General features: G+C 63.4%; 3 protein-coding genes across 3 annotated transcripts in view; all 3 read left to right on the top strand.

Moving 5' to 3' along the window:
* Nucleotides 1-7,480, top strand: part of HPSE2 (heparanase 2 (inactive)) — a gene marked incomplete at both ends in the record, with an annotated part of 112,093 nt that extends 104,613 nt beyond the window's left edge. The window contains 3 exons of the mRNA XM_082486029.1: nt 5,954-6,099; nt 7,080-7,226; nt 7,315-7,480. Coding sequence (XP_082342155.1) covers nt 5,954-6,099; nt 7,080-7,226; nt 7,315-7,480 — 459 coding nt within the window. The remainder of the gene's footprint in view (nt 1-5,953; nt 6,100-7,079; nt 7,227-7,314) is intronic.
* A 1,052-nt stretch (nt 7,481-8,532) lies between these two features.
* On the top strand, nt 8,533-13,379 carry HPS1 (HPS1 biogenesis of lysosomal organelles complex 3 subunit 1). The gene is made up of 18 exons (XM_082486649.1): nt 8,533-8,691; nt 8,782-8,919; nt 8,987-9,129; nt 9,349-9,457; nt 9,659-9,819; nt 9,895-9,997; nt 10,097-10,201; nt 10,293-10,362; nt 10,476-10,543; nt 11,145-11,312; nt 11,387-11,563; nt 11,635-11,702; nt 11,836-11,958; nt 12,061-12,126; nt 12,326-12,470; nt 12,569-12,682; nt 12,822-12,904; nt 13,185-13,379. The coding sequence occupies exons 1-18, from the start codon at nt 8,593-8,595 to the stop codon at nt 13,345-13,347; spliced, it is 2,103 nt and encodes a 700-aa protein (XP_082342775.1). The 5' UTR covers nt 8,533-8,592; the 3' UTR covers nt 13,348-13,379.
* Nucleotides 13,380-14,598: 1,219 nt separating this feature from the next.
* On the top strand, nt 14,599-18,975 carry PYROXD2 (pyridine nucleotide-disulphide oxidoreductase domain 2; the record flags this gene model as incomplete). The annotated part of the gene is made up of 16 exons (XM_082486418.1): nt 14,599-14,755; nt 15,183-15,202; nt 15,437-15,530; nt 15,610-15,683; nt 15,795-15,941; nt 16,057-16,210; nt 16,425-16,486; nt 16,600-16,697; nt 17,103-17,244; nt 17,336-17,470; nt 17,574-17,646; nt 17,755-17,911; nt 18,045-18,199; nt 18,362-18,468; nt 18,562-18,682; nt 18,905-18,975. The coding sequence occupies 16 exons, from the start codon at nt 14,599-14,601 to the stop codon at nt 18,973-18,975; spliced, it is 1,767 nt and encodes a 588-aa protein (XP_082342544.1).
* Nucleotides 18,976-21,746: the final 2,771 nt, after the last annotated feature.

Below are 21,746 nucleotides of genomic sequence, written 5' to 3'. Positions count from 1 at the left end.
CACAACACAGCCACGGCAGCAACTGTGCTGCTCTACAGAGCTGCTCCTCTGATGTCCCGTTGCCCTTCCTCACCCTGCCCGCCGCCTCTCCTCTCCCTCCTGAGCTGAAGGGCACTGGGGTGCGGGGCTGGCAGCCCCTCGTGTCATGCTTGAGCCGTAGCCCGTTTGCCGGCGGAGAAAGCTGTTGGGAAGATGTGAAGGCAGAAGGCGATGCAGGAAACGGTGGTGTGAGATGAAGCGTCCGCAGCCGTTAGAGCAGGAAGGAAGAGGATCAGCACGGGGAAAGCAACGGACGCCCAGGGAGAGACGTCAGCAGCTTCAGGGGACTGTGGGGACTGAGTCTGAGCAAGAAAGGAATTGGGCAGCATTGGCCGATCCTTTCACAGCTGCAGGTGCCTGGACCAAAGCAAGGGTCTGTCCTCCATGGCCGATGCCACTGGCTCCGGGCAGCCCGGTCCACCCAAAGCCCCCTCATTTGGGGCTGGGAGGAGCGTTGTTCCCCATTCATAGACCCTCTCTGGACAGTCCCCTGTAGTGCTCAGCGCACACCCGCAAATTCCCCCAGTACGGCAGCAAATGTTGTAGATGACCACTCACCAAGCCCTCAGCTCTTCAGGACCTCCATGCAAGGAGGGTGCACATGCAAAATGGCAAACAGCTCATGCCCCTGAGGATGGGCACATGCGAGCTCGTGAGGACAGCATCAGCACCCACTCCTGGAGCCGATCATTTTGACTCCAGCAAATTTTCCTTTTGGGGAGAGGCTCTGCCCCGCTCTGCTTGTCACAGGACCTGTGACAGGATTTGGGTGAGAAAGCCTCAGACTCCCACAGTCCAAGAAGCACATAAAACTCAGGGATAATGTTAAAAGCGGCATCAGTCCAGCCTTGCTGAAGGAACGACCAGCCATGGCTTGAACAGGATGTACGGACCTCCACAGGGAGAAAGCTTTGGATGCTGAAGATCTCTTTAATCTAGTGGAAAAAGAAAGAACAAGTACCACTGATTGGAAGCTGAAGCCAGACAAATTCAAGCTGAAAATAAGGAGTGGAATTGCTAACAGTGCGGATGTTTAACCGCTGGAACAGACTCCCTGGGAAGTGGCAGCTTCTCCATCCTTCCAAGCCCTCACAACCACAATCACTACTTTTGTGGAAGATGTTTTTGCCAAAAGCGAGCCATCAGGCTCAACAGAGGGATAAAGGAGTGAAGCTCTCGGTCCCGTGGGGTACAGGAAGGCAGATCAGCCAGCCCTTATCTCCATGCGGGTTGCTTGGACTGTGGAAAAACACAGATGAAGGTGCAGGAATGGAGCAATCTGTAACAGGCTGTTGAAACTCAAGCGTGCCTGAGGGACAGAGGAAGAGCTTGGGCAGCTTCAGAAGAGGGAAGAAGCAAGAGGAAGAGGAGGAGGGCGGGCAGCAGCCAGCTGATGCTGCCGGTGACACGGGGACACAGAGCCATATGCCCCGGCAGCCCCAGCCAGAGGAGGCTGTGCACCGCAGGGTCGGCAGCCTGCTCATCTGAAGTTCAGCTGCCTTTGCTGGTTACAGCCCCCAGGAGATTGAAGGGCTACAGCTCTGTTACTCCAGTTTTCTGGTTATGGCAACATCTTCTCACATGTGGTGAACATGGAGTTGAACAAGCTCAGGCGGGCTGTAAAGCAGCTTCGCCGTTTCTAGGAGAGAGCGTGGGGATACGCTCCTGCGCCCTTCCTAATGGCTCCAGAGACGGACAGGTCTGGTTAATAGGTCTGTCTGAAGGTCTGCCTAGTCAGCCTTGTTTCCAAAAGCTGAAGTTTCTAAAAGTTCCTGCAATGAATTAAAATGTGCAAAGAGATCAAGTGGGACCCTCTGGGCTTTCCGCATCTAGTGGAAAGCTCATGGGTCTTCACTAGCTCCATGGTGCTCAGAAGATGTGGCTGGCCTGAGCTCTGCACATCAGCTCACTTGAGACAAGCGCCCTTCCTGCCCGTAAATCAGGGGTCGTGGCCAGGAGACCTTCTGGGGCGCAGGACGCCTCTGCCTTCAGGTGCTCCTCGCCTGCAGCTCTGAGGGCTGCAGTGGCAGCACTGCTTAATGGGTCTGCAAAGTAATTAAAGCAAGAAAGCTCCCTTAATTCCCAGGGGGCTAATAGCAGACCAGATTCCTGTCTGTTATTCCTCCTCTACCGCTACAGCTGTATTGCTGGCTCAGCCCTCGCAACAGGAGCCCTCCGTAACTCCAAAAGCCAAATCCTTTCTGCGGTTGCGCTGGTTGGAGCCGTGCATCTCTCTGGGGATCGCTGGGACTGCCTCCGCTGGGATGCATGGCACCGCACTCCAAAGCGGGTGCTCATCTTTGCCTGCTGGGCACTGCCAGCCTGGGGCCTCTCTCACACAGGGTTTGCCATATGGGAGGGGGTGCCAGCTGCTGCCAGGGGTCTTGGGAGAGGTCACTGATCGGTGGAAAAGCCACCCTGGATGCAGCCAAGCTGGGTTTCAAGAGCAACTGCTTCCCAAGCTGGTCACCGTTTGAAGAGGAGCCAGTAGCTGCAGGTGCCCAGCATCTCCAGTGTGATTTTTAACTGGGATTCACTCATGCCAGTGGTAGGAGCAGCCCCCGGAGCACCAGCCCAGCTGGGGGAAGTGCCCACACCCGGCAGGTTTGTTTCCGTCATGCTAGGTGTGTGTGTAATTCATCACCCAAATGTTCGGTGTCACCAGCTCCTGGTAATTTATTGCAAGTAACATGATTTTGGCCCCCGCCGCAAGCGGGCTTGTGATGACGCGAAAAGCTGCAGCTGTCTTCAGCGCTTCCCTGCAGTAAGCTGAAGAGCTCGAGTGCCTTGAGGCCGGCGCTGAACGGCTCCTTTTCCAGCCCCGGGTCGTTTTTCTGGCCCTCCTTTGAACTCTCTTTGGTATTTCCACATCCTTCTCGAAATGGAGACTTTGGGGCTAGCCTTGCCAGCAAGGCAAAGTAAAATCACTGCTATCCCCTCGCCTCCTGCAGATGCTGGAGGGACAAGTGGGTCCCCATGATGCCCTGAGGGCATTGCCTGCACCAAAATACTTTATGCTCAGGCGTGGTCATCTCATGCTTTGCAGAACAGCTCGTCCTGCATCACTGCTGACCGCCTAACCCGTCTTGTGGTTTCCGCATGTTTTTTTCTCAGAAAAGCTATGTACTCGTAGCTAGATCAGAAGCTCATGAATAGTGGCCAATGCTTCCCAGAGGACAAGCATCTCTCCTTGTGCCCAGCCCAGGAGATGCTGAACGGCACAGCTCTGCCTGTGACCCGCCACGGCGGGAGCCCCAGGCTGAGCTTCCCCAGCTCTGCAGGGGAGCAGGGTTTGCCAGAGCACCCTTGGGAAGTGTGTATGTCAAGACGCGAGATTTGGCAGCAACCGGGGCAGGTCACGGGGCTGGGCAGGTCCCCACACCCCCACATTGCAAACCTTGCTGCTGCTGAGCCTTGAGAGCGGAGGGATGCCGGTTTCGAAGCAGCAAACCCCCAGGGACCACCCTGCTCAGAGGGGTCAGTGCTCAGCCAAAGGCTGGAGCTTCTGATGCCAGCTCCCCATCGTGATGACCATCACGAGCCCCCTGCAAAACAGCTCTTGAAACCCATATGGAAATTTTGAGGGTGCCCACAAAGTCTCTGGCCTCTGTTGCTCCCATAACTTGTGGGTGAAAGCAGGATCTCATCAGTGGGAATATGGAGAAGAGGCAGAAAACCCCAAGGGGGCTGCTAGAAAGACCTCAGAGCCTGAGCTGACGGGTAGCTCAGAGTACTGAACTCATTTATTTTTAACTCAATGACTGTGGGGCTAAACACTGCAATCTGTGCTCACCTTTGGCCTTGCTGTAAACTCAAGTAATTACTCATCTAATGATGCTTGCTAATCGGCATGGCTCGCCGGGGAGCCAGCAGTGTGCCAGGCACTGCTTCTCCTGCTTGCTGTGGGCTCGAGCGGGGTGGGCTGGCACAGCCCCTGCAGCACAGTGCCGGCTGGGATGTCCCCAGGGTGTGGGGCAGCACCGCCAGCCGGCAGGGACGGGGACGGTGACACACACCCCAGCGATGGCACATGTCTGCAGTATTGAGCAACTGCAGCTCATCCTCCCTGGGAGCTTCGGCCTCGTGGGCTGAGCTGCCCCGGAGTGCACAAGCCTCTCCCTTCACCCTCGTGTCTCCTCCGGAGCCTGGGATTTGCAGGAGAAGCAGTTACCAGGCTGGTGTGGCACAAAGCCCCGTGGTTTTGGCTGGGAGCAGCGAGAGGAGAGCAGAAGGTGGCTTTTCCTCCAGCATTGTGGCAAAAGCTTACCCAGAAACGGGGAAGTGGGTTTGGATCTCCCTTCGCCAGGCCAGCCCAGTGCTGCTGGAACTGGTGAGCTTCTGCTGAGCTGGGCTGGAGAGGATGGGGACCAGCAGTCCGGTCTGGCCGGTGGGTATTCACCTCATGCTGGTTGCTGCTGCAGCATTGTTCTGTTTCATCTGCTGGCCTCTTCACCCAAACTGCATGTTAGTCAGGGGCTGTGTGAGGGCTTCCCACCCACGGGATGGATACCTGTACCTGTGTGAGGGTTCTGCGCTTCCACCTGTCCATCCTGCCCTGTAGCCTGGGGCCCTGGAGACCCCATTCCCCCCTTCCATGCCCCTCTGGGATGGCAGACCTCTTCCTGTCACTATCCTAACCATGCAGGGCGTTCCTCCTGCTTCCCCAGGCAGTGTGCAGAGCGCTGCATGTTGTTTGATGCGTGGTCCTTTCCACGTCAGCAGTGGGTCATCCTCACTGTGTGGGTCGGACGCTGCCAGTCAGAGCAGTCCCTGGTGCCAGCATGACCATGGGTGCTGGGTGTCCGACATTGCCGACAGGTTGGGGGGGGATCATCCCAATTGCCCTGGGGCACGTGGTCACTGTGGTGCAGCCAGTTTGGGCTGCGCAGAGGGTGTTTATCCAGAGTGCTCGTGTGTGAGAAGGTGGCCCAGCACCCAGGCAGTGCCCTCGCACCCACAGGCAGCACCCAGAGAAGCAGTGTGAGAGGCTCCATCTCCCCAGCATCACCCAGGGTGCCCAGAGCAGCGGCAGGGCCAGAGCCCCATCCTGCAGAACGGCAGGCGAGCGCCTGAGCCTGCCCTTTCCCTTCCCACAACCCTGCTTCATTTATCGCACACCTCCCAGCTTCTGCAGCGGATGAGGGGAGGGGGGGGGGCCTGCCGGCAGCGGCCTCCGTCACGGCACAGCCTCGCCTCCCTCCCCGGGGCTTGGGGCCCATCCTGTGTGCCGAGCGAGGCCATGCCCTGCGGGAAAAAGTAGTATGTGGTGACGTAATTAAAGGCTGCATCATTAACGCATGTGTGCAGGGGCTGAACTTTTCCTACTTCTTGAGGGCTTGGCTTCCCCGTGCTGTGTTCATGGGTGGTTAACTCCACGGGAGGCTTTAAAACAGGAGAAGTACCTCTGGGAAGTGGAGCACCCTCAGCAGTCACCAAAGCCAGCGTGAGCGTGGTGAGAGCTCTGGTGTACAAGGTGGGGTGGAGGGCGACCTGCCTGCTCCAGAGGCATCATCGTCCCGCATACCTCAGGTGGAGCTGGTGCACAGGTCCGCAGCATGGCTACGTGCAGGTCTGCGTGAATGTGGAAGGGCATCCATGATGCTCCCCACGCTTTGCAGCCCAGCCAAAAGCCAAGCTCCTTTAGAGGGTATCGGTGTCTCTCAGCGCGGGCAGAGCCATGTATTCGTCCTTTAATCGCTTTCCTGGAAACAGCGATGCCATTTTGGCTTGGACTGCACAAAAAAAAACCCAAGCTCACCCCAAGGGAGACATCTGGCACACAACATTTTCATCCCAACAGCCAAAGTTTTGCTAGGCTGTATGCAGGGAAGCCAGCCTCTCCTGCCCGCTCCCGCTGTGAATCGGGGAGGGGGGGGGGGGCATTGTGCTGCTGACTGTCCCCTCTGCCCCCCAGGACTACTGGCTGTCCCTGCTCTACAAGCGCCTCATTGGTCCCAAGGTCCTGGCAATCCACGTGGCCGGTCTCCAGAGGAAACCCCGGCCCGGCAGAGTCATTCGTGACAAGCTCCGCATTTACGCCCACTGCACCAGCTACCACAAGTAAGCGGAGCGAGGGAGGCTGGGGGCTGCAGGGGGCAGGGGGTGAGAGGGAACCCCAGGAGGTGGGGACCAGAGGACATGCTGGGGCGGGAGCCCAGGCTTTGGCTCTGGCAAGGCAGGTTGGCTTCCCAGGGGACCCACTCGGGTGCTGCTCTGGCCACTGTCGTGGTGGAGGGAGCGGGCGGGAATGGTGATGCCTCTGATGAAAGTCGTGGCTAGCCCATGCCTGGGAACGGGGCCGGCCGGGGCCGGTGCGGTGGCCGGTGGGCAGCCCCCAGCAGCAGAGATCAAGGGAGTGGATTTCACATGAGGGGCCCCCAGTCGGTCGGGTTACCCGCTGGGCCACACTGCCGGGGAGCCCGGCCTGGTTATTGTTTCGCTGATAAGGTCTTTGAAAGCGCCCCAGCGAGCCGGGGGGGCAGCCACCTCCTCTGCAGACACAAGTTGCTATTGTGGAGGAGGAGAGACTGTTTCTTTACACAGTCCAGATGCTTTCAACATGCCTCCAGCTCAGTAGGAAACCTTGTCCAGTAACTGACAGGTGCAAAGTGCTTTATAGCCTTTGTTTGGGGCTGCCTGATTAGGCAGGGACAGAGGATCAGTGTCTGGACCTGTCAGTTAGGTGCCCAGGGCGGTGGGGGCAGACGCCACTCATGCACAGAGCTCCCCACCATTCTCAGCCTCCTCCTCACAAGGCCCTGGGGGGGCTGCCCTGGGACCACCACCCCTGTGGCACCCCCTTCAGCCATGCCACCCCTGGCCAAGGAGGGGAGGGAGAGATTGGGAAGGTGTTATCCTGGAACTGGGCTTTGTGATGGGGAGGTGGCATCTCCCTGTGGAGGGGCAGCTGTGATGGTGATGTCCCCTCCGGATGGCTGCATGAGGCTGGTTCTTGCAGAGACCCCCAAACCCCTTCTTGGAGGTGATGCTCCCATGCCACATGCCAACATGCCCCTCAGCTCCCACTCTCCCCTTTGCAGCCACAACTATGTTCGGGGGTCCATTACCCTTTACATCATCAACCTGCATCGCTCACGGAAGAAAATCAAGCTGGCGGGGACGCTGCGGGACAAGATCGTCCACCAGTACCTGCTGCAGCCCTATGGCAAAGACGGGCTCCACTCCAAGTAAGTGCGATGCTGGTGAATGGGGCTGCCGCCACCACCGCATCCTATCCTCCATGCCACCGCCCTGACCCTCTCCTTGGTCCTACAGGTCAGTTCAGCTCAACGGGCAGCCACTGGCCATGGTGGATGACGGGACCCTCCCTGAGCTAAAGCCTCGTCCGCTGCGGGCCGGCCGCACCCTGGTCATCCCCCCGCTGACCATGAGCTTCTATGTGGTGAAGAATGTGAACGCGCTGGCCTGCCGGTACCGATAGCCCATGGCCCAGAAGGGACCCACCGGCCCCGCTCCTGCCCCCACATACTCCCCAGGACACGCTGCCTCCTCGCAGCCCGCACAGCCTCGCAGCAGGGCCACGTTGGGCGGGCACTGTGCCGTGCCCTCGTCCTCGCACCCTGGATGCCCTCCGCCTTGACGCCCTCCTCTCCTGCCCTGCGACTGCAGAGCCCCACTCGGCCCTGGCCGCCATCCCGCCGGAGCAGTGCGACGGCAAATCTGCAGGGCCTGCCGCCATCCATCCACAAGCTTGTGAGAGGCACCCGGGATCCGGTGCCCACCGGCTGCTGGGGAGGACGGGGGTGCTGAGCCCTGGCATAGCCGGGGATGGGCACCCTCCCCTCCGCCCCCAGCCCCGCTGCCCCTCAGGGTGACCCCTCCATCAGCCGGGTCCCCCTTTCCTCGGCACCTTCCCGGGTGGCGGGGGGCCGCGGGCAGCGCTGCCGGTGCAGCAACCGCATGGAAGCAGCTCCCTCTGCTGCCGCCGGCTGCCGCCGGCTGCCGCCAGCCCGGCCGGGACCGGCGGTGCGGGGATGCTGCGGGCGGGGGCGGGCCGGGCCGGGCCGGGAGAAGGGGCGCCGGGGTCCGCCCCGGGCGGGCGGGGCTCGGGGGGTCCGCGCCTGGAAGTGTTGATAATTAAATTATACGGCCCGGAGCGGAGCGGAGCGGCGGGAGGCGGGGCCGGAGGGCAGCCCTGGACACCCCCCCCTTCCTTCCCTCCCTCCCTCCCTCCCTCCCCGCCTCCCTCCCCGCCCCGGGGCGGCGGCCGGGCCGTGAGTGTGTCCTGCCCGGGAGAGGGACGGTGCCGCGGGCAGGAGCAGCCGGGACGCGCCGAGGCGCTACCGGAGGTGTAATAAAGTTGGGCTGTCAACCGCGCCGGCGTCTTCTGTCCGCTACGGGACGGGACCGGGAGCGGGAGCGGGGCGGGGGCGGGGAGCGCCGGTGCAGGCTCGCGCCGGGCCGCGGGGGGCGCTGCGCGCGTGGGCGCGGCGGTCACGCGCGGCGGAGCAGGAAGCGGCGCGGGGCGGGCGGAGCTGCGCGGTCCTGGTGTCCCCCGCCGCCGCCGTGGGCCGGGTCGGGCCGGGCCGGGCCATGCGGTGCGTCCTGATCGCCAGCACCGCGGCCGAGCTGCTCTTCTACTGGGCCGATGCCGCCTTCCTCCGGCGGCTGCGACCACCCCACGCCGGGCAGGTGGGGCGGGAGTGGACGGGGCGGGACGGGGAAGGGGGTGCGCGGTGCGTGGTCGCGGGTGGGCGCTGACCCGGCAGCGTGTGCCCCAAGGGCCCGGCGCTGGAGGACAGCCTCAACACCCTCTTCGCCCCACTCATCATCTCCTGCGCCGCGCTGCTGGAGAAGCTCGCCGACACCTACACCTGCTTCGCCACCGAGCGTGGGCGGCACCTCCACGTCCTGCACATGGTAGGGCCGACACCGGGGACCGGGGTGCCCCGGCCGACCCCCCGCCTGACCCCGCTGCTGGTTGCAGTTCGGGGACTGCCTGTACATCGCGGTGAACGGCGACGGGACGGAGAGCGAGGACGACCTGCGACGGACCCTCTTTGTGCTGCGGCGCTTGGTGGAGGTTCACTGCGGCCTCGTCACCCTCGACTGCCACCTCATCCGCAAGGAGTGAGTGGGAACGGCCAGTCGGACGGCATGGGCTGGCACACTGGGTGGTGGGGCAGCTGCCAAGCGGTGCCTTCGTGCGGCCCTGGGGGGGGTGGGAGTGGGTGTCTCCAAGCTGAGACACTCCCTTTGCAGCAGGACCCACCTGCTGGGTTTTGGGGTGCCCATCCTACCCAAGGAGGTGATGGCTGGCCCTCGGCTCACACTCTGTGGCCGTTGCAGGTTGCGGCCGGCTGATTCGGAGCAGCGGGAGCGTGTCTGGAGCCTGCTGCGGGGCTTGCTGGAGACCTACTGCCACTTGAGGGAGGAGGACCAGAGCTTTGCGGTGGAGGTACTGTGTCCCGGGGTATCCCTCGCTTTTGGGGTGTCCTAGGTGTGCGAGGCTGTGTGGAGTCCTGGAATGTAGGGAAGGTCTCTGGACCAGGGAATTTGGGGCAGCTCCCGGGTGCAGTGGAGGCTCACACCTGCCCCCAAGGCTGTGTGGCTGGGTCTGGGGGTCTCAGCAGCCATCCCCCCCTGCCTGCCCCCCCAGGCTGTGGAGCGGCTGATCCACCCTCAGCTGTGTGAGCAGTGCATCGAGTTCCTGGAGCGGCAGGTGGTGCAATACATCAACACCAGCCCGGAGCGCGGAGGGGACGAGGTGGGCCATGCCTTCCTCCTGGTGCACACCAAGTTGCTGGCCTTCTACTCCAGGTGCGCCCGGCCCCACCACCCTCCCCGGGGCAGCCACTTGTCTTCCCGGCTCACCTTTCCCTCTCTGGCCTGCAGCCGCAATGCCAGCTCCATCCGCCCCGCTGACCTGCTCATCCTCATCCTCCTGGTGCAGGACCTGTACCCCAGCCAGAGCGCCGAGGAGGAGCTTGGCCCCCAGGTGCTCCAGAGCAGGGTGTGGGGGGCAGCAGGTCTCGGTCCCCACATGGGGTGATACCATGGTGGCCAGGCCTTAATTTTTTCCCCCCTTTTTTGGAAGCCTGTGGCAGGGAATGTGCTCCCCCAGGGACCCAAGAGAAGCGAGAGCATCCCTGTGAGCGGCCCTGGCTCCCACGGAGCTGCGGAGAAGGACTCGGATGATCAGGTGAGTGCCTGGGATCGGGGGCTGCGGGGTGGGATGCTGGCTGGGCTGCCTGCATCACTCCCATCCCTGACCCAGCCCTTCTCGCCGGCAGGACACAGATGATCTTTCCGTGCCTGAGGTTTACTACACACCGGAGCCCTCACCAGGCAGGCACAGCACGGGTGAGTGCCCAGCCGGGCAGCAGCCCTACCCCGCACCCCCCAGCCCTGCAGAGGCTCTGGGGGCTGCGTGGGGAGCCAGCAGGGAGGGTGACCTGCTGGTGCTCCCTGTGCAGGCAGTGAGAGCTGGTCGGAGGGTGCTGAGATGCTGGGCACCGGGGAGGCAGACGCGTCAGAAGTCCAGGTGAGCAAGGGGTCCTGCAGTCCCTCCTGGCTCTGCACCTCCTCCGTGCGTCCTGCTGCTCTTTGTAGTCTCCAGTCCTCGTCACTTGTCCTTTGCTGTGCTGGGGCTGTGGGTGCCCTGGGCTCTAGGGCTGGGGGTGTGCCCTGTGTCCCCTGTGTTGTGCATAACTGACAGCTCTGACCACCCTCTCTGGAGCATTGCTTACGGTCTCCATGTCCAGAGCTGTCAGCACAGAGGGGCCGGGGCTGCCTCAGAGTAGTCCGGTGTCTCCCTCTGCTGCCTCTGGGCTTTCTGGGCTGCTTCCCTGCCACATGCTGGTGAGCCTCACACGCTCACTCTCTGCAAGCAAGTGCTGGCCTTGGTGCAAGGTGTTTGCAACCTGTGTCTTTGCAAGTGGCTTCCACTCTATCTGCTGCTCTTTTGGGGTCCCTGAGCACTTCCCTGGCTGCTGATCTTTTGCTGCCTATCCCCTCCAGCTCCATCGGTTCAGTCGTGCCCGGTTGCAGCTTTCAGGGCATTGCTGTGTTCCTCCAGAGCATCCTGGGTCGGTGCAGGCTGTCTCATCCCTGCAGGGGGCTGAGCATCTCCCCTCTCTCCCCAGATGGCAGAGGACTTGCTCCAGACCTTGGAGCCTCTGGTCCCTGAAGCATCAAACCCCAGAAGGATCTTCCTGGACGCCAACCTGCGGGAAGGCTACTGCCCCTTGCTGCCGCACACCATGCACTGCCTCCCGCTCTGGCCGGGCATCTCCCTTGTCCTCCTGACCAAGGTGAGCTGCCTCTAAGGTGAAGGAAGCAGTGGTGGGCTAGGTCCTGGCTGACCCACCTCTCCCCTCCCTGGCAGGGCTCCACGACCCAGGTGGCTGTCACCTTGTACCAGCTGCTGGATGGTTTCTTGGTGCTGGAGAGGAAGCTGGAAGAGGGGCCGGAGGCGGGAGCCCCACGCTCCTACCCATTCCTGGCTGAGCTGCGGCAGCGCATGGACAAGTTTGTGAAGAAGCTGAGTGGGCAGGACATCCAGGTGGGAGTGGGGACACAAGGACCCTATCCCACTGTCCCCGCAGCCTGACACTGACCCCTGTCTCTCTCTAGTTGCAGAACGCCTGGGTGGACTTCAAGAACAAGATATTTTCACGGAGCGAGCCTGTGAACTCCTTGGAGTGAGTACATGCTGGCCGGGGAAAGTATCCGGAGAGGCGGGGACCTTTCCCGGCCTGGGGGATGGCACAGCTGTCCCTGCGACACTGGGGATCCAGGGATGAAACTCGGTGCTGTCCATGTCTCCCGGCTCAGGCTGCTGCAGGCAGTGGCCAATGTGAAGCGGCAGCTCTGCTCCGTGTACCGCCAGCTCTTCCTGGCCCCTGCCGGCCACAGCCTGTCCCAGGGGCTGCGGGACCGTGCCCAGAAGCTGATGAGGTGAGTGTATGGGTATAGCCGGTATTCCCGGGGGGCTGCCTCACACCCAACCGTGCTGGGGCTTGTGGGGTCCCGGCCTCTCACTGTGCCTCTTCTCGGCAGGGAGAAGCTGCTGGACTGGCGGGACTTTCTGCTGGTCAAGAGCAGGCGCAATATCACCATGGTGTCATACCCGTCCCTGCAGCTGGGAGCCCAGCCCAGCAAGGAGAGGTCCCTGGGGGGGTAGCAGAGGTGGGAGTGGGAGGACCCTGTCTCCCCAGCACCAGGCTCGAGGGGAGGAGTGTGATGGGCAAAAGCAGTTTCCCCAAGGCTTAGGGGCTGTCCTGGAAGGGCACCAAAGTTGTTGGACACCCTTAACCCACCCCACGTATCTGGAGGACTTTCCTGGCCTGGTGCACTTCATCTATGTGGACCGCACGGCTGGGCAGATGATGGCACCATCTCTCAGTGTGACAGAGAAGTCCAGCTCAGAGCTGGGCAAGGGGCCGCTGGCCGCCTTCATCAAGAGAAAGGTACTGCTCTTGGGGCTGGGGGTGGGATGGGGACCACAGGAGGGGGTGAGGGGTTGGAGGGTTTTCTGCTCAGGTTTCAGGTGCTCCTTGTCCCCTAGGTGTGGTCCCTGATCACATTGGCCCGGCGATACCTACAGAAGGGCTACATGACGCTCATGCTGCAGGATGGTGACTACTGCTGCTCCTACTTCCTCTGGTTTGAGAATGAGCTGGTACGTGGAGCGAGGAAGGGGCTGAGCCCTTCTACCCTGGCACCTTCTGAGGATGGGGCGCAGGGCTGTCGGCGCAGCTGGCTCCGGCTCCTTGGTGGTCCCCTCCCTGCTCCTGCCCTCTGCTGTCATCTCTCCCCAGGGCTACAAGCTGGAGGTGATGGAGGTACCGGTTCTCTCCGATGACTCTGCTCCCATTGGGATGCTGGCAGGAGACTACTACAGGTGAGCAGTCCCCAGCCCTGTGGTTTGGCACCAGGGCACAGGGCTGTGCTGGAACGGGGGTCCCCATGGGTGATGCTGTCCTCACTGGAGCGTCGCTGCAGGGTGGTACCAGTGCTGCAGTGTCACCAGGGTTGCAACAGCCCTTCTCTCCGACCTGGTGCCGTGGTCCTGTCAGTGGATGGGCAGTGTCCTTTCCAGGGACTTGCTAGGGGGAAGGTGGTTAGAAAGGGGGTGCCAGGCGGCACCACACCTGCCGAGCCCTCTGTCTTCTCCTTCCCAGGAAACTGCTGCGTTACTACAGCAAGAACCACCAGGCAGAGGTGGTGAAGTGCTACGAGCTGCTGACCGTGCACCTGGGCATCATCCCCTCCGAGCTTGTGGTCCAGCAGGCCTGCGATTTGGCACGGCGTCTCTGGGAGCCCTCCCGCATCCCCCTGCTCTGAGCTGCTTTCACCCATCTTGGGGCTGGGATTAAAGCGGGTGTGTGGGTGTTCCCAGCGCCTGGGCTGCTTTCTCAGTGTCTGTGCGCCGTCAGCTGTGCCTGCAGGCAGCCACGGGCAGAATTCCCATCCTCCAGCCCAGCCGGGGCTCTGTCTGCCCGCCTCCCCACTCTCCGTGGGCTTCGCTGGCACCCGGCAGCCTCCAGGGACAGGCGGAGAGTGGGGCTGAGAGATTGTTGGCAAATCACCGTCTTGCTGAAAAGTGCATTTCCAAAGCAGGATTTATAGCATTGGCTTGGCATCACCCCTGGGCTTTGGCTGGAGAACAAAATGGTATAGCCAAACCTGTGTGGAGGAATTGCTCAGGGTTTTCCCCCCTTCCCCCTTGTTCCCAAATGTGTGGAGCCCTTGGGGGCTTGGCAGGGTCTGGGGAGGTGCAGCTCATCCTGTACCCCTTTCCCCACACCCGGGCTCTCAGACACCAGTCAGCCATGGGGCCAAGCTCCCCTGTGAACAGGGAGTAAAGCAAATGCAATTCCTATGTTTCCCAGGCATACTTGGGCTCAGTGCACGTGCAAACCCCCCGAGCATGGCCGGGGATGAGGCCAGCCCCAAGGGGCTCCGGCAGCTGCTGCCCCTTGTCACTCTGTGCTGCTCGCTGGGGCTGGGGACGGCGGTTCAGGGAGCACTGGACCGCGGCAGGGCCTCTGCCCCATCCTGCTGGGCAGGAATTTGCCCTGCCAAGCAGCCGTGCTGGGTTCAGGGCTAAGTTCTCCCCGAAGCTGCCCCTTCTCCCACTGCTCCCAGGGCTGTGCTTGGGGCTGGCCTGCTCAAGGAGGGGGGCCAGGCTACCCCCATCCCGCAGTGCTTGGTGGCCCATCACCCCAGCCACATGCCCCTGGGTCCTCCCTGGAGCAGAACAGGGGCTGGAGTGGGTTCTCAGCCCCCCGCCTGCCTGCCCAGCGCCTTCCTGGCGTACAGGCTGGGGAGCCTCTGGCATTCTGCTGAGCACCAGGCAGGATCCAACCCTGTCGCCTTCTCAGCTGGTCTCCGGTCCCCCTGCAAGTCCCTGGCAAAGCTCTGCCAGGTTCAGTGCCTTGCAAACCCTGGGACGCAGCGTCCAGCTCTGTGCCAAGACGTCCCCTGCCCTGGCCCCCCCCATCCCTTCCCCGTGCCCGGAAGCCCTGGGAAAAGCTCCACTGTGAAAGCAAAGTCCAGGCCACTGGGCGCAGGGCAGCTGGGCACTGCGGAGCCATGGCAGCCATGCTCGGGGCAAGGCTGGGCACAGGCTGCCCTTCCCGCTGGCTGCGGGGCTGGCATCTGTCCCCGGGGCTGCCAGGAGTGCGGCTGACCCATGCCGGGGCTGCAGACCGGCTGCAACGGGAGTACGACGTGGTAGTGATCGGGGCAGGTAACGCTGGGCTGCAGGGAACTGGTGGGGACACCCAGCTGCCCTCCCCCTAGGGCAGGTGGGAGGGTTGGCCGGGGGGGTCATGGTGGTGCTGGGCACATTGCAGCCCCCCAGCATGCTCCTCATGCCAGGGAGGGTGCAGCGTTCTTGCACAGCTGGGCACACATTGCAGTCCCCCCCTCCCCCCCCAGCATGCTGCTTGTGCAGGGCACAGCTGGAGCATCTGCTTAGACCACTTCTGTCACCCTCCCCTGCACCATTAGGGCCAGGGCTATAATGATGGGGGAGGATGCTCCTTGTCACCTGTATCCCATGTCCCCATTATCTGGGTGGTTGTGGCAGCCATGTATCCCGGGCATGGCAGGGTGCCCTGTGCTGTGGGACTACCCCACCACTGGGCTCGGCTCACCTCCCTCTTTCCTTGCAGGGCACAACGGGCTGGTGGCAGTGAGTACTGAGCATAGAGTGCTGTCACCTCCATTGCTGGGGGATGCTGGGGGACCAGGGAGGGTCTGCACCGTGGGCAAGGGAGGGTGTTGGTGTCAAGGCCCATGGGGCTGGGGACTTCAAGAGGGCTGTGGGAAGCGGGGCCCTCCCTGGTGAGAGTAGGATGGGTCCTCGGTGTGATGAGGACTCATCCCACCCAGAGGGATGGGCAGCATGATGCTGCACTCCCCGCAGGCTGCCTACCTGCAGCGGGCAGGGGTGCGCACGGCTGTGCTGGAGAAACGCCACGTGCTGGGCGGTGCGGCTGTCACGGAGGAGATTGTGCCAGGTACCCCTGTGCACCCCATGTCCCCCTGCCCCTGGCCAGCCCTGGGTGTGGGCACCCCCCATCGCCCCACATCTTCCAGGCTTCAAGTTCTCCCGGGCATCATATCTGCTCAGCTTGCTGCGGCCGCAGATATACACTGAGCTGGAGCTGCAGGTACTGGCACCCATCCCTTGCTGGGCTGCTGGCACCTCCTGGCACACCGGCAGGGTGAGCCCGCTGCCAGGCTGTCCCTGCAGGGTGGGTTCTGCCATCCCTGTCTTGCAGAGGCACGGCCTGAGGGTGCTCCCACGGGACCCCTACTCCTTCACCCCGCTGCTGGAGGACAGGAGCCCCCCCCGGTCCCTCCTGCTGGGGCATGACATGGCCAAGACCCAGCAGCAGATTGCTCAGTTCTCCCAGAAGGATGCCCAGGTACTGTGGGGGCATGGCAAAGCCCCCACCGGAGCAGTAGGGATGCTCCTATGTGGGGTATCCATTGCACCTACCATGGCGCAGTCCCTCTTGTCCCTCCTCTGTTCCCTTTCAGGCTTACCCTGAGTACGAGGCGTTCATGGGGGGCTTGGTGTCAGCCCTCGACCCACTGCTAGATGCCCCCCCAGTGGACACAGCTGCCCTGGGGCAGGGGTCCCTGCTCCAGCGGCTCAGGGCCCTGAAAGCCCTGGGGCCCCTGATGCGGGCAGGTATGTTTGGGATGCCGGGGGACCCCAATGGCAATGGGTGTTTGCCCACACCTGGAGTGGGCGATGCTCCTTTCCAGGGCACAGGCTCCTCAGGAGCTCCAGCTGGGCTGGCAGACCAGCAAGCTTGCCCACTACCTGTCCCCAAACCCAACCGGGCGCTGGCAGCTGGCCCTGGCATGGCTGTGCAGGTCTCACTCTGCCTCTGCATCCCCAGGACTGGCACTGGGGCAGCAGTTGCCCCGTTACTATGAGGTGCTCACAGCCCCCATCTCCAAGGTGAGTGTTGGCAGCAGTGGCGCAGAACCACCAGCCACGTCCCTGCCTGCCTGCGAGGGTGCTGCAGCAGCCCCCCACCCCAAGCCTGGCGCTCTCCTTTTCTCCTGGGCCAGATCCTGGATCAGTGGTTCGAGTCGGAGCCCCTCAAGGCAACTCTGGCTACTGACGCAGTGATTGGAGCCATGGCCAGCCCCCACACCCCTGGCAGCGGGTGAGGGTCCCTTCCCTCCAGGGCTCATGGCTGCACTGTCCCCCAGTGCCATCCTGTGTGCTGGCAGCTCCTTGGCTCTGCTGTGCCCTGCCCCCCTGCCTCTCCCTCCTGCTGCCTGCTCAGCCTTGCCGGGGTGGCTCAGGGGTTAGAGCTGGGGAAGGGGGTGCCCGCCATCCCTGCCATGTGGCTCTCCTGAGTGGTACCCGCTGCCCCTTTGCTGTTTGGACACCTCTGTCCCCAGGCCAGGTCAAGCCTGGCCGGTGGGTGCTCCCTGTATCTGATTTGGCATCCTATGAGCTGCTGCGATCCCATCCGTAGGGGCCATGGCACCATCCTCACCATGCCCATGCAGGGGACAGACCTGTCCCCTGGGCCGACAGCTAACTTGGGGTCATGCCACCACAGGTACGTGCTGTTGCACCACGTGATGGGCGAGCTGGAGGGACGGCGGGGGGCCTGGGGCTACGTGGCTGGTGGGATGGGGGCTCTGTCCCAAGCCATCGCCTGCGCAGCGGCTGCCCGGGGAGCCCACATCTTTACTGAGAAGGTACAGGGTGTCTGGGCGCAGGGAGCTGCCTGGCTGGCTTGGAGGGAGCGGGGATGCTCTTGGTGAGATCCTTTCCCCTCTGCCTGCCCAGGCAGTGTGCCACGTGCTGCTGGGCAGCGATGGGCGGGCGCAGGGCGTCGCACTGAAGGATGGGACGGAGGTGAAGAGCAAACTGGTGCTGTCCAACGCCTCCCCCCAAATCACCTTCCTGGAGCTCACCCCCCAGGTACGGGGCACCAGGGGCTGGCAGGGACTTGGTGTGGTGGCATCCCCTGTTCAGGTTGCCCCCTCCTCACCGATGGGCTCTGCCCTGGTGTCTCCCATCCCAGGAGGACCTGCCAAAGGATTTTGTCCAGCGTATCCAACAGGTTGACACACGCTCTCCTGTCACCAAGATCAATGGTAGGTACCAGCGAGGCCACCTCTGCCACTGTCCCTGCTGGAGGGACACTGGTGCCATGCTCAGCAAGAGGCTGCAGCCCCCTTTTCCTGTCCCCATCCTGTGCCCAGTGGCCGTGGACCGGCTACCCAGCTTCCTGGCTGCTCCCAACGCCCGCGACGGCCGGTCCCTGCCCCACCACCAGTGCTCCATCCATCTCAACTGCGAGGGCACCCACCTCCTGCACCAGGCCTTCACTGAGGCCACCCATGGGCACCCCTCCAGCAGGTAGGAGCCTGCACCAGCACACCTCGGTGCCTTGGGGAAGGGTCAGGACAGCCATGGCGGGCGGTGCTGGGGGAAGAAGTTTGGGGTGTTTGGGTCCTCTACTGCCTGCCCAGCTAGTGTCCTGCTCCCCCAGGCCCATGATTGAGCTTTGCATCCCCTCAGCGCTGGACCCGGGGCTGGCCCCACAGGGCTGCCATGTCGTGTCCCTCTTCACCCAGTACACCCCCTCCGTACTGGCAGGTGGGCGGCCCTGGGACGAGCAGGCCAGAAATGCGTACGCGGACACGGGTATGTGACGCATATATGGACATGGGTCCGTAATGCACACACAGACTCAGGTGACACCAGGGGCACTGGTCCCTGCCTGTGGGCAGAGCCACCCTGGAGCTGCTCAGGGGCTGGCCGCCATGTCCCCTTGAGCTGCCCATCAGTCCCTTCATCCCTCTCTAGTGTTTGACTGCATCGAAGCCTATGCCCCGGGGTTCAAGGCATCCGTCATCGGCAGGGACATCCTGACGCCACCAGACCTGGAGAGGATCTTCGGGCTGCCCGGCGGGGTGGGTACCATGTGGGCTTGGGTCTGAGCCAGCGCTGGTGGGCACACAGCCCTGGGCCAGGCACAGCCAGCTCACACAGAGCTCTGCTTGCAGAACATCTTCCACGGAGGGATGTCCCTGGACCAGCTGTACTTTGCCCGGCCAGCACCGTCCTACTCGGGTTACCGGTCCCCAATTCCTGGCTTGTATCTGTGTGGAAGCGGAGCCCACCCCGGTGAGTAGGGCTTGGAGCCAGGACCCTCCTGGGGGAGGCTGCAGGAGGAGAGCATAGTGCATGGAAGAGGTGCAAGGGTGGCACGGAGAGGGGAGGAGGGTGTCCACTCCCCTCTCTGCCCTCCAACGGGCAGGGACGTGGTGCAGCTCCTCTCGTGCAGCCCTGGGCCCCATCTCCTGGGGCTGGAGCTGCCCACTGCTCCCCATTTCTGCTTTCTTGCAGGAGGAGGAGTGATGGGAGCAGTGGGACGCAACGCTGCCCAGGTGGCCCTCGAGGACTTCAGGCGCCTGTGATGGCAGTGGTGACACCAACTTTGCCTATGCAGGGTTGTGGCTGTGGTGAGCTGTGCTGTCCGAACGCAGAGCTCTGCCCCTCCCCAACTTGCTTCCCGGGCACCCCAGGGCGGCAGCATCCCCTGAGACCAAGGGGGTGCAGGCTGGCAGGGTCCCTTGCAGTCCCAGCTGGCACTGTCATCTTGAACACGTGGCTACTCCCAGCCCGCTGCAGCCCAGCCTTGGCCGGGTGGCTCCTGGCCACCGGGCAGCCATGGAGAGCCTCGCTCAGCCCCCACCTGCACCCACAGAAATAAACCCCACTCTGGGCTCTGCCTCCAACACTCACTGCAGTTTTTCAGCTCTTTGTGCGGCTCATGCTGTGCTGGTGTGGGGGTCTGCACTGTGCCTAACGATGTCCCTCGCTGGGGGAGCTGCCAGAGAGCACAGGCATGTCCCAGAGCAGTGAATGGGGACAACCAGCCTCTACCCCTCTCCTCTGCTCACTGATGCAAGCTCGGGCACGTGCAGGGCTATTTGGCTGGAGCCCCCCCACCCCAGGCTGGCCTGGAGCACCCCAAGGTGCCTAGAACAAGCAGGCAACTGGGGACCTGCTTGAGACCTGCTTTGCTACCTGGAGCCCCCAAACTGTCCTCTGTCCCCTCAGACCTCGGTGGCTGTGTCCAGCAACCACATTCCCAGCAGCTCAGAGACTGCAGGAGCCAGGACTGGCAGCTGCCCTCCCCCAATTCCTGCCAGGAGCTGCCTGCACGTGTTCCGGCCCCATCCCTCCATCCCCAGGGCAGATGCTCCGTGCAGCCCCGTGGCTCTCGCTGGCCACCCCTCAACCAGCGGCAGGTCCGGGGTGTGCCCCTCTCCCGGGGCTGCTGCCGGGAGCCGCTTGCTGCAGATTACAGAGCTCACATCCTCTCCCTGCCCTCTTCCTCCCGGGGACAATGGTCCCAATTCAGCCACCCGCCTCGCCTCCCGCCGGGCCCTAAATACGGTGTTGCCGGGCTGAGCTGTTGCACCTGAGCTGGCTGAATCAATATTGACTGGCCAGGAATAGTCCCGCAGCCCTCTGAGAATAGCCCCGCACGCCCACCCCGTTGCCCACAGTTTCCCGCGCACGGGGCTGCCCTGCTGCCGGCAGCGTATTTTTAGCTGCTGCAGTTGCTGCTGCAGGTGATGGCACCCAGTGAGCCCCGAGGGCTGGGCTAGAGTGGGGGGACAGCCACCCCCAGCCTGCCATGGTCACACTGAGCAGCAGGACATAGTGCCCCCACTGCTGCGGGTGGAGGCTGGCAGGTCCCAGGTGTGGGAGAGCCCACTGGGACCCCCACCGCTTCCCTCTTCTTGCTGCCCCAGGGAGCAGCATCCAGCACCCGCCTGCCCTGCACCCCTGCCAGCATCTGCACGGGGCAAGGGGGGGGGCAAGGGGGGGGGGATGGGGACGACACCACTTGGGGGTGTTCCTGGCCTCACACTTGAGTAATTGAGCTCCAAAACGTCGAGGCATGAATGAGTCATGGACTCTGTTGCTGGCCTCAGCCCTGCCCTTCCCCAGGGCTTTCCATCGCCCCCACATTGGGGCTGGGAAGGGACCCCCACCCCAGGAGAGGCTCCAGCGTGTTCCCTGAGCCCGGATGGGACATAGGGCGGGGAGGAGGGGGTCCTGCGAGGGGGTCGCGGGGCTGGGCACCCCTCCGTGCTCCAGGGGTGCTGGAGGCTCCCGTGGGACGTGGCAATGAGCTCACGGGCTATTCCCGGCCGTGTTGATCCTGGCTCCTCCCGGCAGGAACCAGCTGCTTTGACTCCAAACAAACAGCCCGGTGGCCACCGGCACATTCCTGGCCGGCCCCTGGCCACGGCGAGGGCACAGGGCTTCCTGTTTATCCCCGTCCCACGGTGGGGCAGGCGGGCAGCAGGGTGCCCGGGGACTGGCGGCACCCCAAGCCGGAGGTTGCTCCCGGGGCAGGTCGGGGGGGGCATCCCCCACCTCCACGTCTCGCGGAGGAGGACGGTGTCTGGGGACCCCCGTAGCCAGCCTGGCTCAGGGGCGGCCCAGGTGATGCCCCAAGCCCCAGGATGACCCTACTCTGGGCTCCCAGTGCCACCTCACAGACTTCCCTGCTCTCTGTGCCCCCCATGTCCTGGCCCTGTTGCAGCAGCCGCAGGCACCCCATCCCTTGAGCTGCTTCGTGGGGTGGGAGGGGGCAAGGAGTGTCCTCTTGGGGTGCCCCTAGCGTGGCAGTTTGTCAACCCCAGAAAACCCATGCTCTGCCCTGGCTGGGGGCCAGCCCCAAGGGGTGGGGACGGGGGGGGGGCATCCCTCACTGGGGCCATTGAGTTCATTCGGGGAGGGGGGGGGTGTTCAGGCTTAAGGCAGGTAGGGACTATCCCAGGGGTGCTCAGACACCTCCCCCCTCCCCCCCAGCTTGGGGGTGCAGGAGTTGGGGCAGGTTTGCCCCGGGGTGTCAGAGAAGGGCCGGGGGGGGGGGACGGGGGACGGACAGGGGACAGGGCTGTGCTCCAGACACGGTGCGGGGGGGCCGGGCCCGGGCTGGGCAGCGTGGGCCCCCACCCGGGGCGGCCCACCCCGCCGCACCATAAAAGCGGCGGCAGGCGGTGCTCGGCGGCAGGAGCGCTGCTGGAGGCGGGCGGGAGCCGGAACCGGAGCCGCGTCCCCTCGCCGCTGCCTGTCCCACGCCGTCACCCCCTGCCAGGGTGAGTGCCGGGGGTGCCCCCGGGAGGAGGGAGGGTCTGGGCATATTGGGGGGGAGAAGACGACG

The sequence above is a fragment of the Vanellus vanellus genome (genome assembly GCF_965231255.1).
Source record: "Vanellus vanellus genome assembly, chromosome: 7".
NCBI lineage: Eukaryota > Metazoa > Chordata > Aves > Charadriiformes > Charadriidae > Vanellus > Vanellus vanellus.
The sequence above is the reverse complement of the archived record's forward strand: the minus strand, read 5'-3'. Positions and strand labels throughout refer to the sequence as shown.

Bases quoted from the DNA above. Each gene is read 5' to 3' on its own strand.
- HPS1 (XM_082486649.1), top strand. From the start codon at position 8,593: ATGCGGTGCGTCCTGATCGCCAGCACCGCGGCCGAGCTGCTCTTCTAC. The intron at 10,202-10,292 runs GTGAGTGCCTGG...TCTCGCCGGCAG, and splicing joins AGAAGGACTCGGATGATCAG to GACACAGATGATCTTTCCGT. The intron at 11,703-11,835 runs GTGAGTACATGC...CTCCCGGCTCAG, and splicing joins GAGCCTGTGAACTCCTTGGA to GCTGCTGCAGGCAGTGGCCA.